The sequence below is a fragment of the Gigantopelta aegis genome, chromosome 2, assembly GCF_016097555.1.
Source record: "Gigantopelta aegis isolate Gae_Host chromosome 2, Gae_host_genome, whole genome shotgun sequence".
NCBI classification, from domain to species: domain Eukaryota; kingdom Metazoa; phylum Mollusca; class Gastropoda; order Neomphalida; family Peltospiridae; genus Gigantopelta; species Gigantopelta aegis.
This window is the reverse complement of record NC_054700.1, coordinates 31,984,194-31,999,887: the sequence shown is the minus strand read 5'-3', so window position 1 is coordinate 31,999,887 and position 15,694 is coordinate 31,984,194. Positions and strand designations below refer to the sequence as shown.

The following is a 15,694-nucleotide window of genomic DNA, read 5'->3' as shown; positions in this document are numbered from 1 at the left end:
CTCTGATGACTATATGTCAGAATTACAACATGTTTGACATCCAATAGCCGATAATTAATTAATCAATGTGTTCTAGTGGTGTCGTTAAACAAAACAAACTTTAACTTTTCATATATGTACACTGTCCAACACACAAATACATTGAACGACTGGTCATTTTTATGTTCCCAACTCAGTCTGCTGATGATGACAACATTGACAACTAAATCTATGACTGTAGCAGATATCATAACCGCCCCATCACATGTGCCTCTATTTATATAGGCATTTTGTACTAATAAAAAGACGTTATGAGGGCAATAAAAATTGCACTGCACAGTAATCAGGGCTAAATATAGGGGAGGGGGCAAGGGAAACGTTGCACGCCCCACAAAATACTAACAAGTGCCATAAAACGTTTAAAACTGCCAGTTTCATTTACCTGGAGAAATCTAATATTACTGTAACCCCCCCCCCCCCCCCCCCCCCCCCCCCCGTCGACCATGTAATTAATGTATAGACGGGTGTAGATATGTCAATCTACCTGTCTATTTCATTTTCTCCCTCTCTATCCAATTTCTCTCTCTCTCTCTCTCTCTCTCTCTCTCTCTCTCTCTCTCTCTCTCTCTCTCTCTCTCAATCCCATGATTTACACTGTGAGATGGAGAAGCGATAGAAAACTCATCTTTTAAATGTAAATTACAACAACAAACACTATGGTTGTTATATAAATATACAATTTATTAAATAAATATATGAGATATGTACGACAAAGTACATCATGTAAAGAGTACATCATAATTACTACACAACCAGAGAATGTATCAGATCTGGATATAGGTCAGTTCTAGGTGCCAACGCCATTCTACTTGACTTGAATAATTACTACCGTTGTTTATTTGAAATACGTCTTATTTCGTCTTGTCTTTCAAACATACTTCCACCAAGCAAACACGAGCACTTGTTTTTCAATACAAATAGCTGCATCACTTCAAGATATTAACATATTACATACACGTCCGTTTTTTAACACATTACATTCATTGATTTCACAAGCAAAGATGGTTCTACTGCAGGAAGATTTTGTTTTAAGAGAATCCTGGGGATATACCACCACATAGATCCCAGATGTTTTGGGGATGATATGACATGCTACAGTACTAACAAACTGTAGATCTAGAAAACAGAATAGTTCGCTTCCACCGAGAACCCAGATGTTTTGGAGGCAATACGAATTGTTCGCTACCCACGGCCGTCGACAGAGTCACTTGCTGATTTTCTATTCTGAATGGGTTTCAAGATTCCAAAAAAATTCTTAACGATGACACTCACCCTCACACGCAAGCACGTACATGCATATACACGCGCATGCACACGCAGACAAATCAAACCACAATCACAACAATTTCCACAACCACCACACTATGTCGTCTTCTTTTATCACACGAGTTACACCTAACACGGTCATATCAGAGTCACAAAGTCATGCCAGGCTCAGTAATTATATCACTGATGTTTCACAGCTGGTATTCGTCTGCCTGGCTTGGAACCTGCAAATAAAAAACAACGTAATTACAATATTTATTACACCTGTAGTAAAACTATAATGATCTACTTAATACGTAACATTTCAACTTATTTTCGTGCTTATATCCAATTAAGGTTCAAACACAATAAGCAAATGTTTTATTTAACGATGCACTCAACACGTTTTATTTACGGTTATATGGGGTCAGACATATGGTTAAGGACCACACAGATATTGAAAGAAGAAACCCGCTGTCGCCACTTCAGCAGCAAGGGATATTTTACATGCACCATCCCAGAGACAGGAGAGTACATACCACGGCCTTAATTACACCAGTTGTGGAGCACTGGCTGGAACGAGAAAGAGCCCAATGGGACCACCGACGGGGATTGATCCTAGACTGACCGCGCATCAAGCTAACGCTTTACCACTGGGCTACGTCCCGCCCCCAAACACAATACGTAACAGCCTAACGATGATTAACGTCTACAGAACATATATATATTTTAAATTATGTATAGTCATCATCGTTAACATCATTCAATCATCACCATCATCACCATCGTCATCACCATTACCTTTAGAAGCAATACATATAAGAAAATTCTACTTTTTAAAAAAGTTTTAAACCATAGACACAGTAGAGCTCAAGTATGAGACTAAAATGTATACTGTCACAGGTTTCAGAAAGCTACAGTTCACGTACATATATATACATTAGAGGCCTTAATTTTAATGTTACACGATTGGGACTGGCAATAGATTGACGAGACGTTTTCTGCAGGTTTGACTTAATCTGAAAATTTATATTACTGGGCGTGCAGTACTGATTGTATTAGCTACCTATTTCACTAGACATCTTGTATGGTTTATGTTATATTATACCCGATAAGGCACTTCAGTATTAACAACATTACCATCGCCTGTACTCACCAGAACACATTCTGTCCAATAAGTTCAGCTGTGTTGTCTCCATAAGGTCATAGCTCTCCACCTTCATGACGTGACCTGTTGTCGGGCTCGAGGCGAGGGCCTTCAGTACGTCATCCTTGACTGCACCGACAGCTATGACGTAGACTTCGATTCCCTTGTATTTGGCGCGCCCCGCCTCCGCCAGCAGACGACCGACCTTCCGCGTGTTCTCGTCAACAACCAGGACTGCCACGCGCTGTCTGACCTCTTCGTCTTTGGCGACCTTTTCTCTTCTGAACTGCCTCACCAGCTCGTCGAGCCGAATGTTGGTTTTGCTGACCGCCGACGCCATTTTGGACTGGAACGATCTGAGGTCGGTGAAGGAGATGGCGTTCTCCGCGGGACACGGGTCCGTGAGGGTTCCCACCCGGATGTTGGACTTGAGGACGGGCACGGTGTCGATCTTCTCGGCCACTGCTGTGATCCTCTGGTGGATGGCCCGTCGCTGCGAAACAGATCTGGACGCAGACTCGAAGAGGAACATCAGATCGGTGGGTGCAATCTCACATTCTGACAAAAACAAAACATAATTAGACGTTATGCAATGGCGTGTATGTTATAACAACAAAGAAAGAAAAAACAAGAAAGAAAAAATAAAGACGAAAATAACAACAAGGAAGGAAAAATTAAAGAAAAAACTCTTAAAATAAATCCACATCTTATAATGATAGATGATAGTGAATTGGATCGTCAATGCTGATGTGAGGTAATTAATAAACTGATCAGAACATAACTAAATGGTACAGAATTCAAGTATTTATAATAGAAGCTTCTTGGAGCTATTTCAGAAATGGTCACATCTGATAAAGAGTTGAGAAACAAACTGTTTCAAATATACATCACTACAATGTAGACTTAAATAGGTTTTGCTTTATTTGCATTTAGATTTCTCCCATCTCATTCTACAATGTGATTATTTGTTGACTATTACCTACTAACAGCACTGCCATGTAGCCTACCTGTGAGAGGTGTCGCCTCTTTCCTGGCCACTCTAGCATAGCAAGTCTTCTCTGCCATCAGACCCTTGATGCTGTCCAGAGCATCAAAGTCCGTGACGCTGAACATGAAGTTATCAGCCGGATCGCTGGCGATTCTCTTCAGCTCATCCAGGTCAACGCTTGGACCGACGCCAATAGCAAACACCGATATTCCAGCAGCCTTTGCGGCCTCCGCTTCAGCAGACGTCAATTTTGGCTGATACGAAACGCCGTCTGTTATGACTATCATGATTTTGGGAACACCTTCCCGGGAAAGCTTGGACGAGAAGCCCTTCTCCCTGACGTACTTGATGGCCTGGTGGGTGTACGTGCCGCCTCCAGAGTACTTCACAATCTCAGGGCGGATGGCTTTGAGCAGGGCGTCTTTGGAGGTGAAGTCGCCGAAACTGAAGACTGGGTTGAGCACGTCGGAGAAGGTCATCAGACTAACGCGGCTGTCGTCTGCCCCGATGGTGAAGCTGCTGACGATGTTCCTGACGAAGGGCAGCATCTTGTTGTTGAAGTCGAGCACGTACACACTGGAGGACGAGTCCAGCACGAAGTAGACGTCGGCTGGTACACGGGTGCAGTCTAGATAACACAAAACAAATATATGTACAACAGTACTCTTTAAGGGGTAAATTATTACATAAATTTCTAATGATATATAAATACATGCTGTATTCCTTAGCGAGTAAATTGATATATAATGAAGATAAATTGATAGGCAGACGTTTCGATTAATTAATAAAACTATTGTTGGAGTACTGTTGCAAACTTTAAAGAGTTGTTGTTTTTTACTGTTTAATTATTTAGCAAATGCCAATACTGTATTACAGTAATAAAGATCTGAATCTGAGACTCTCATTTACGAAGACAATGCTTTAATACCAAACTGGACGTCAAAACTCGGAGCTTAAGTACATGAGGGTTTGTGTGTGTGTGTGTGTGTGTGTGTGTGTGTGTGTGTCTTTTTTCTTCTTCTTTTTTTCAGGGGTAGGTGTGGCTGTTTTTGTTTTATATGAACAAGATTTTATTAATGTCTCCAGTCTAGATTATAAGGTTTCATAAGAACAGGGCTTGATCTCTTCTCTAAATTACGAGGTACAAACCTTTCACAGCCTGGTCCTGTGGTAGAAGCTCTGGTGACGTTGTCGTGGGTGTCGTCACTGTAGTGGTAGTCGACGGTGTTGTTGTGGTAGTTGTTGGTGTGGTAGTTGTTGTTGGTGTAGTAGTAGTAGTCGATTGTGTCGTGGTAGTAGTAGGCTTGGGTGTCGTGGTGGTAGTAGGCTTGGGTGTCGTAGTGGTAGTAGTAGGTTTAGTAGTAGTCGTCGGTGTGGGCTTCGTCGTTGTAGTAGTTGGTAGCTGCGTTGTTGTAGTATGGGTTATTTTCACTGAAAAAGAAAAACACAAATTTCAATATGACCACGTCTGAGACATAACATTTAGATGGTATTTAAATAATAATTGCACAATTGAACAAACAGATATAACGAATAAAAACCCTGCAATGCAATACAGTTAGAAAGAATTCTGAATGCAGAGTGCCAAGTTATAACTACAAATACAATGTATAGGAAAACAGATGTGAATCAAAGACGCTAAACGGATGAAATCCTTTGTATGGAAGACCAGCAATAAACATTAACCCGTTATACAGGTCATAATTTAAGCTGGCTACATAATTTGATTATCATTTCGGTAATTTAAGCATTTACAATGTATGGTGGCATTAATCGTTGCTGTACATAGATGTACGAGTCGGCAGTCTGGGACACGGTGACTAAATAATTAAGCATGTTTCAGGGTAAATTGCATTTGTCAGGGCAAAGATCGAATATATCCTTAAACGAAGAAATTCCTTCTTAGCCCTACCCTCAATAAGGCATGTACACTTACGCAACAAAGATTTATTTTTATTAATAATTAAACCCACCTTACCTTGACACGTCCTTATCAAATGATTAAAATTATTGTTACTGCTAATTAAGCCCAGCTCACCTTGACACGTCCTTATCAAATGATTAAAATTATTATTATCAAATGAAGCCCAGCTCACCTTAACAAGTCCTTATTAAATGATTCAAATTATTGTTGCTAATGAAGCCCAGCTCACCTTGACAAGTCCTTATCAAATGATTAAAATTATTATTACTACTAATTAAGCCCAGCTCACCTTGACAAGTCCTTATTAAATGATTAAAATTATTGTTACTACTAATGAAGCCCAGCTCACCTTGACACGTCCTTATCGCCAGAAGTCTCTTGATGCTGTCCAGTGCTCTGAAGTCGGCGACGAAGAAGAGCGTCTGATAATCGGGGTTACTGGCGAGGTCGTGCAGTTCGCCGAACCCGACCCTGTAGCCGACTCCGATGGCAAAGATCGTGAATCCGAACTCCCGGGCCCGATCAGCCTCGTGTCTCGTCGCTTCGCGGTCGTCCGACGTCCCGTCCGTCAGAATGATGGCGATTTGCGCCACGTTATCTCGGGCGCCATTTTCCTTGCGGTACATCTCGTCCGTCATGTAGCTGATCGCCTTGAAGGTGTTGGTGTTGCCGCCGCTGAAGCTGATGTCGTCGATCGCCGCTGCCAGGCTGACGCCGTCCATGTGGTCGTGCAGGTGGAACTCGTGCACGTAGTCGTCGGCGAACGTGACGACGCCAACGCGTGACTGGTTTTCCGCCGGACCGACGTCGAACATCTGCACGACGTCTTTGACGAAAGGAATGACGTGGTTGTCGAAGTCGGGGCGCCAGATGCTAGACGACGTGTCGATGATGAAGATGATGTCGGCAGGTTTCCTGCCACACTGGAAGTGTGCTGGAAAAAAACAGAAGAGAAAACTAAGGTTTAGAGAACGTTGAAGAACGGCTATTAATCTTGTTCAGTCTACTTTCTATGACTGCTAGATCCAAGTAAAACTAATGTTTGCCTTTTGTTTATTCTAGTATGCTCCTGTCTATTTTATTTAAACAGTTATATTAGTATGTTTTATTTGCATGAATCAAAACGATAAACCAAAATGTTGCCAGAATAATGTACATGCTTAAAGGGACATTCCTGAGTTTGCTGCAATTTTTAAGTTGTTAGCGACGAACAGACTTCTTATCGATTGTAATTACATATCAAATATATTTTTCTGCATAAAATATTAGTGGCTGTATATTAAACGTGCTTCTGATCATTCTAATATTTGTACTAGGTTAAATTTCATTTTATTTCCTAAAACAAAATATTTTTTCGTACGTACGAAATTATTTGAAGACAAAAACCAATTAGGGCTTCTTACAAATATTAAGAAGACCAGAAACACATTGAATATACAGACACTGATATTCTAAACAAGAAAATAAATTTAATACGTAAGTTTAATCGTTTTATTAGTTGGAAACATCTTACAATGCAACAAACTCGGGAATGTCCCTTTAAGGTTTTTAAGAAACTGTCTGTTTATGTCGTTTTCTCCTTTTTTTAAATACTATCAATTATAACATTAATTGCTTTCTGTGTGTAGTTTTTTAAATGAATAATTATTTATTAATTTGTCCCATAAAACGTGATGCAGAAGCATATATCACAATACAATTTGAAAGGAACGATAAGAAGCATATGCATTTAAATACCTAGTTTAATCAAATAAAAACCTGTGAACTTACTTGGCCTTGCTGTGATGAAGGTTGCCATCTAAAATAAACAATTCACAGAATAAATGAATAAGAATATTTTCGCTATGTTGAATTGAATAAAAATTTAATTTGTCAATGTTTTTCTTATGTTGGTTAATCAAATGGACCTAATATAGGGAACCATTATACTGGTCTTTCAAAATATCTTTCTCGTCGTAAATCGACACTAGTTAATGAGTATGAATGCCACAGTTAATCAATATGTAGAATATAATATCGATGATTATTACAGGCCAAAAACCGAGAACCTTTGCATTTATTACTTTTCTGACTTCTGCAGTTATCTATTTAAACTGCTATGTTTTAATTGTAACGGCTTTATTGCTAGCATTGTCCGACTGATAAAATTAAAATTAATTTTCACTTAATGTAAAAATGGTCTTACCTCGAAGAAAGCTAAAAGCAGTATAAATCCTTTCATGATGGTAAATTCTGTTCTCAAATGGAGTCTTTAAAAGCTTTGGAAGTTTCTATCTTCTTCTCTCCTGTGTTGAAGTCAGCTGATGAATCTGATGACAAACCAGAAGATCGACCTCTTATATACCGTCTGCTTAACTTACACTGCGTATTTTCTAGTAGCATCGGTTGTAATTTCTCTTCCTGTGACGTCAGGAGTGTGGGAAGTAGCAATCACTTACAGCTGAATATTTAACCATATTTGGTAATCGTTTTAAATATTAAGTCCCTCCCAATATTACTACCACCAGTGAAATTGCCAACACAGTTCCGGAGCAGAGGCGTTTGTGGTACCTCAGAAACTTTATGAATGAAAATTGTGGTTTAGCAAGATGTTGGTCAACTGACGCTCTCAAGAGGCAGTCCTTAACACAGACATCAATGAACCTATTGTCTTATTTAAATGGCTTCCACTGAGGTCATTCATTGATACCACGTAGTACTATTGTTCATATGTACTAGTGTGTCTTAATATAGACGTAACAGATCTAGTATACAGTAGTGTATCTGTGTTGTAGAATATTGGAATTCTTTTGATGTGCACCCACAGACTTGATTTACAACTACATATGTGTGTAAATAGGAATGCACTCCATACTCCCTAGGCGATATGCCCACTTGTCTGTACACTTAGAATGCGGTAAACTCTTGATATTCTGTTGGGGCACCCACCACCCTTGCAGCAAAAATGAAGCGATGCCCATGCTTAGGGTATGTGACTCCAAATGTCTGCTTTTGCATGAATGAATGAATGAAGGAAGGAAAGAAGGAAGGAATGTTTAACGACATCCCAGAACACCTAAAAAACCCATCTCCAAAGCATATTGGCTGTCAAAAAGTAGCCTAAATATACACATGTATATATATATGAATTAATTGATGATCAAAATCAATATAAAAATTCGAAAGTTAAATTAAAATACAGTGTAAAGAGCTGTGCAACAAAATGCAAATATCGCAGGTAACGTTTACATTAATGCAGAGCCGTTTAAGCCGGGGCTGAGGGTTACTTTGGCCCTAACTCCAATAACAAAAAGCTAAAGTGTACCAGAATTGATAAGCACCTCAAGCTGAATACAGCAGTGTGCATTACGCCCCCATCACCCATCTCATCTAGCTTGCTATAATATTTGTTTATTCTATTTTTAAATATTAATAATTAGTTCTAGTGTTGCACCACCACCTTCTCCTTCCACAGTTACCTCGACGGAGCTGGCGCGAATGCGTGATTAATTAACAGAATCTGCGATAGTTCTTGTTTTGGCATTTTCTTTTTCTTTTAGCTGCTTCAAAGTTTTTTTTATCTTTTTGATATCTTACATTGGAGTAATCCTTTCTAGTTTCGACAACATAAATAACTTAACGTTAAGTACTGCTAATGATTCCTTGCTCCACATCACAGTTTGTCGTGTCGTTACTTGTTGTGTTGTAGCAGTATACATAAAATAGTCGCATTTAGGAAATGGTTCATCATTAAAGAGACATTCCTGAGTTTGCTGCATTGTAAGATGTTTCCGACTAATAAAATATTTCTACGAGTAAACTTACATATTAAATATATTTTCTTGTTTAGAATATCAGTGTCTGTATATTCAATGTGTTTCTGGTCGTCTTAACATTTGTAAGAAGCCTAAACTGGATTTTGTCTTTAAATAATTTCGTACGTACGAAAATATTATATTTTTTGGAAATACAATGAAATTTAACCTAGTACAAATATTAGCACGATCAAAAACATGCTTTTTCACTCTATTTTATAAAAACGTGATCCAAGTGTGTTACAGGTTTGTAGATTAACTAAAATTATAATTTATTTTCGCTGGATGGAACTAGGGCGTGCGGCTTTAACCTAGTACAAATATTAGAACGATCAAAAACATGTTTATTATACAGCCACTAATATTTTATGCAGAAAAATATATTTGATATGTAATTACAATCGTTAAAAAGTCTTTGTTAGTCGGTAACATCTTAAAACGTGTAGCAAACTCAGGAATGTCCCTTTAAAATAATAATTTAAAAACCCCTAACCTGAAATGCCCTTTCAACTCCGATGATTACAAGTAGGTCGATCTATATAGTATCTGAATAACTCATTGGTTCAAATATGACCGGCCTAGGTGGCGTCGTGGTTAGGCCATCGGTCTACAGGCTGGTATGTACTGGGTTCGGATCCCAGTCGAGGCATGGGATTTTTAATCCAGATACCGACTCCAAACCCTGAGTGAGTGCTCCGCAAGGCTCAGTGGGTAGGTGTAAACCACTTGCACCGATCAGTGATCCATAACTGGTTCAACAAAGGCCATGGTTTGTGCTATCCTGCCTGTCGGAAGCGCAAATAAAAGATCCCTGGCTGCTAATCGGAAAGAGTAGCCCATGTAGTGGCGACAGCGGGTTTCCTCTCAAAATCTGTGTGGTTCTTAACCATATGTCTGACGCCATATAACCGTAAATAAAATGTGTTGAGTGCGTCGTTAAATAAAACATTTCTTTCTTTGGTTCAAATTTGAAGTTACATCTGTGTTTACAAGTGGTATACTACCACTTATATAACAACAAAATGAGCAGGTGCTAGTGCATAAGTGTAGATAACTCAAAATTTTCGTAGCCTACCTATGTTTATTTTTTATTTTTTTTACACGGAAGTTACGAAGCGAATGTATATCCAAAAGAAAGAAAAATTTGTTTTATTTAACGACGCACTCAACACATTTTATTTACGGTTATATGGCGTCAGACTTATGGTGAAGGACCACACAGATAATGAGAGAGAGACAAAACCGCTGTCGCCACTTCATGGGCTACTCTTTTCGATTAGCAGCAAGGGATCTTTTATATGCACCATCCCACAGACAGGGTAGTACATACCACGGCCTTTGATACACCAGTCGTGGTGTACTGGCTGGAACTAGAAATAGCCCAATGGGCCCATCGACGGGGATCGATCCAACACCGATTGCGCATCGAGCGAGCGCTGTACCACTTGGCTACGTCTCGCCCCCTATATCTAAAAGATCGCAATCAGATAGCCTTTTTGACATTGTTCTATTTTCTAGAGAATATATTCTAATATTATATTACATTGCAATACATGTAAACATGAATACGATTGCATATCTTGGCCGAGAGTTTGAGGATGAAATTGCCGACATAATTTGTGTATATAGGTGCGGATCAGGTGTGTGTGTGGGGGGTGGGTGAAGGCGCTGAGCTTGGTATTAGGTGTTTGAACAGGCTTTTATTTATTTTATTTTATTATTATTATTATTATTATTACCAAAATTTTTGACGTCGACGAAAAGATAGGAGGGCGTGCGCCTCCGTCCGCCCGGGTCCGCGCATTTAAAATTGATGTTGGCGGCTATCGTTTAAATTACGTTTACCAGTCCCTAGAAAAATCATGTTTAGGCCTACCGTCCGATTTACTGCGTGTTAATTTAAATAGATTGCACAGTAAACGTGTAGGGTGATATTTTGTGGTTTTCTTTAGTTTTCGTGTCGAGTAGAAACGGATACGAGTAGGCCAATACAAGTACGCTATTCTTAGTCTAAAAGAGAATAATTAGCATTCCACCGTCATTGAATAATATGCGTGCCCACTCAAGCGGAACGCTAAACAATTTCCTGACGTGGTTCACTATGAAAGGCATTTATAACGTTGATCATTCATAATGCATCGTGCATTTCCGCTGTACGGTGGTTGTATCTTCATTCATAATTATTTTCATCACAGATAAGAAGTAGGCTACTGTTCACTGCATGGGTGTGTATTTTATGAAAATTATTTTCTTATATGGCAAATATGAAAGAAAAGGCGATACTTTATTTTTGAATCCACGCATCTTATTCATATGTGAAGTATATTATCGAATTTTGTAATTATGTAATATTTAGCCTCTGCCTTGTAAAGAGCAAAATTATCAATACAAAAACAGTTTGATATTGTATTTAATTACAGTATCGGCCAATTTCCTTTCCGTCAAACCACGTGACTATGACGTAGTTTGTCCACCATGTTTGCGTCGTTAAATTATTTTCCTGTCGATTTAACATTTGTGCATCTGTAAAACCAAGTATGTTACAAGACAGGTAGTCAGACCCATATGGATGTATCACGAAAGCAAAGTACTCTTTGGGTGTCAAATTACAGTTATTCCATAACTTTTATTGTTTGATAATCTTTTTGGTTTAATGTAAAACAATCCTACAGCATGGGTAGATGACAAGATTAATAATGTGGTAGGTCTCATGACGTCATACCCTCAGGTGAATGGAAAGGTAGAAACTTTTTTAACTTTTCATTTTTAAATGTTTGGTTACTATTTATATATTTTAGTATTAATTCAGGCGCATGTGCAGGGGGTGGGTTTTAGGGGTCGGAGCACCCCTCTGCTCCAATCGAATTTGTTGCAGGCCTACATTTTTCGAGTAGCCTAGTACGTATTGGCCACCACTCTTAAATCTTCATACCCCACAATACAGACCTCTGACCAACACCACCTCCCCACCTCTGCACAATTTCTTGAACAGCTTCTGTAATGAGTTATTCATTTGTATCAATAAAAGTTTATATTTCCCCCGACCGGTCGAAAATTAAACAGAACTCCCCCCCCCCCCCCACCCCCACCCCCCACACACACACACTTTAAGTTTAGATAACGACAGTTTAAAGGCGATTGTGGGCAAGGAAACTGCACATTATTATGCAACAAAACTCGCCTTTTGGTGTAAAAAAAAGTCAGTCATCTGATGGGCAACTAGTATCATAGAATTAAGTTGCCCAACTGAATATTAAAAAGACGACCGTAAAAATTTAGCGTTTCTGCCAGAAAGAAATTTTTGTCAAAGATTTGGTAATTTTTTAAATATAGTCTTATAAAGGAAATGTGCTACATTTTTCCATTAGTAGCAAAGGATCTTTTATATGCATCATCCCACAGACAGGATAGCACATACCATGCAGTGTTTCTGCCAGAATGAAATTGTTGGGTATGGAGCTATGGAACTGAATGCAAACACAGTCAATACAGGGTGGGGGGGGGGGGGGGGGGCCTAGCCCAGAAAGAAAATGTATTATATTTAGGGTTAAAAAAATCATACAATAAGGATAAGAGTAATTAATTTTGTCAAAAGGTTAACTTAAAAAACAATCTGCAAACATATTTAGGTATGACGTCATACATATTTTACCCTCTGGCAAAACCCCTGCCATGGCAGTGTTCGAGAATAAAAATTTGGGGCAGTATCCCAGTTGGATACTAACATTTCAAAATCTGGTATCCCACCTGAGAATTTAGTATCCTACTTAAATGAAATTCATAAATAACACTGTAACAAACTTGGACGACACTGTTCTCATTCTCAGTCTATTGCAACGCCGCAATCGCGGAATTTGTGAAATTTGCAATCAAACGTAATCTATTTTTGAATAATACTAACATAAATTAATATTTAGCAGTAATTTTTAAGTGTTTCTGACATTATTAATGATAAACCTACCTGTATCAATTTTCTGCAGATGTGGAATCAATATCTCAAATAAAATTTGAAGGGAGGAAACATCCAACAAAAACAATAGCGACTTGGCAGTTCCCAGTCTATTGCTACGCCGCTGTTACTCCAGTGTTGCATTAGACGAGATGGGGAAGATATTGTTATGGAATAGCATTAGACTGGGTGCGAGCTCGAAAATACTCTTACTTAACTTCACCAGTAAATGACGACTTTTACTGTTTAGCGAAAAATAAAATCGCAGGATTAAAAAAACAAAAACATTATATGGTATCCATGTGGGATACTGGGTTCTTGAAGTCTGGTATCCAAAATTAAATTCTGGTATCCTTGGGATATCGGGATACCGTTAATCTCGAACACTGCATGGCCTTTGATACACCAGTTGTGGTGCACTGGCTGGAACAATGGGTCCACTGACTGGGATCGATCCTAGACTGACCATGCATCAGGTGAACATTGCCACCTGGTTTAGACCTAGAGAACATTGCCATGTGGTCCCACCATAGAGAACATTTCCATGTGGTCCCGCCATAGAGTACATTGCCACCTGGTTTAGACCTAGAGAACATTGCCACCTGGTTTAGACCTAGAGAACATTGCCACCTGGTTTAGACCTAGAGAACATTGCCACCTGGTTTAGACCTAGAGAACATTGCCATGTGGTCCCACCATAGAGAACATTTCCATGTGGTCCCACCATAGAGAACATTGCCATGTGGTCCCACCATAGAGAACATTTCCATGTGGTCCCGCCATAGAGAACATTGCCACCTGGTTTAAACATAGAGAACATTGCCATGCGGTCCCACCATTAAGGACATTGCCATGTGGTCCCACCATAGAGAACATTGCCATGTGGTCCCACCATAGAGAACATTGTTGTGTGGTCCCACCATAGAAAACATTGTTGTGTGGTCCCACCATAGAGAACATTGCCATGTAGTCCCGCTATAGAGAACATTGCCATGTGGTCCCACCATAGAGAACATTGCCACCTGGTTTAGTCATAGAGAACATTGTTATGTGGTCCCACCATAGATTGCATTGCCATGTGGTCCCACCATAGAGACCATTGCCATGTGGTCCCGCCATAGAGAACATTGCCATGTGGTCCCACCATAGAGAACATTGCCATGTGGTCCCGCCATAGAGAACATTGCCATGCGGGCCCGCCATTGAGAACATTGCCATGTGGTCCCGCCATAGAGAACATTGCCATGTTGTCCCACCATTGAGAACATTGCCATGTGGGCCCGCCATTGAGAACATTGCCATGTGGGCCCGCCATTGAGAACATTGCCATGTGGTCCCGTCATTGAGAACATTGCCATGTGGGCCCGCCATAGAGAACATTGCCATGTGGGCCCGCCATTGAGAACATTGCCATGTGGTCCCGCCATAGAGAATATTGCCATGTGGTCCCGCCATTGAGAACATTGCCATGTGGTCCCGCCATAGAGAACATTGCCATGTGGTCCTATCATAGAGAACATTGCCATGTGGTCCTGTCATAGAGAACATTGCCATGTGGTCCTGCCAGAGAACATTGCCATGTGGTCCTGCCATTGAGAACATTGCCATGTGGTCCCGCCATAGAGAACATTGCCATGTGGTCCTATCATAGAGAACATTGCCATGTGGTCCTGTCATAGAGAACATTGCCATGTGGTCCTGCCAGAGAACATTGCCATGTGGTCCCGCCATAGAGAACATTGCCATGTGGTCCCACCATAGAGAACATTGCCATGTGGTCCCGCCATAGAGAACATTGCCATGTGGTCCCATCATAGAGAACATTGCCATGTGGTCCTGTCATAGAGAACATTGTTTTGTGTTCCCACCATAGATTGCATTGCCATGTGGTCCCACCATAGAGACCATTGCCATGTGGTCCCGCCATAGAGAACATTGCCATGTGGTCCCACCATAGAGAACATTGCCATGTGGTCCCACCATTGAGAACATTGCCATGTGGTCCCGCCATAGAGAACATTGCCATGTGGTCCTGTCATAGAGAACATTGCCATGTGGTCCTGCCAGAGAACATTGCCATGTGGTCCTGCCAGAGAACATTGCCATGTGGTCCGGCCATAGAGAACATTGCCATGTGGTCCCGCCATAGAGAACATTGCCATGTGGTCCCACCATAGAGAACATTGCCAACTTGGTGCTGTCATAGTCCAGCCACAGCAGTGAAATCCTCACATAAAATTATCAGAATCTGTACATGTGCTATGTACAGTATTGTACCACAACTAGTTCATTCAAGAGTATATCTGCGGTCCTGGGGTGGGATATACTAGCTAGTAGCTTAATATATCTTGCATAAGATGTGTTTCAGAATCAGTCATCCTCATCCCAACCAGTGTCCCATGACCGGTACATCAAAGGCTGTGCTATGTACTGTTCTGCCTATGGAAAGTGGATAAAGTAAAGTCTGAACTGCTGCATACGATTTGTGTGGCATTACCATGATGTTAAAGACTCTGTGAGAGCACAGGGTCAGATGTTCTAAAGTTGTATTTACTAATTTTATGTCAAATATTTATACCAATTGGCCATTTAGTGTTTTTTAAATTTT

General features: G+C 40.1%; 1 protein-coding gene across 1 annotated transcript; it reads right to left on the bottom strand.

Moving 5' to 3' along the window:
* Nucleotides 1-712: 712 nt before the first annotated feature.
* On the bottom strand, nt 713-7,564 carry LOC121388211 (collagen alpha-1(XII) chain-like). The gene is made up of 7 exons (XM_041519482.1): nt 7,529-7,564; nt 7,114-7,141; nt 5,693-6,277; nt 4,569-4,850; nt 3,439-4,047; nt 2,441-2,989; nt 713-1,529 (listed from the first exon to the last, which is right to left on the bottom strand). Exons 1-7 carry the CDS (start codon nt 7,562-7,564, stop codon nt 1,486-1,488), a joined length of 2,133 nt encoding a protein of 710 aa, XP_041375416.1. The 3' UTR covers nt 713-1,485.
* Nucleotides 7,565-15,694: the final 8,130 nt, after the last annotated feature.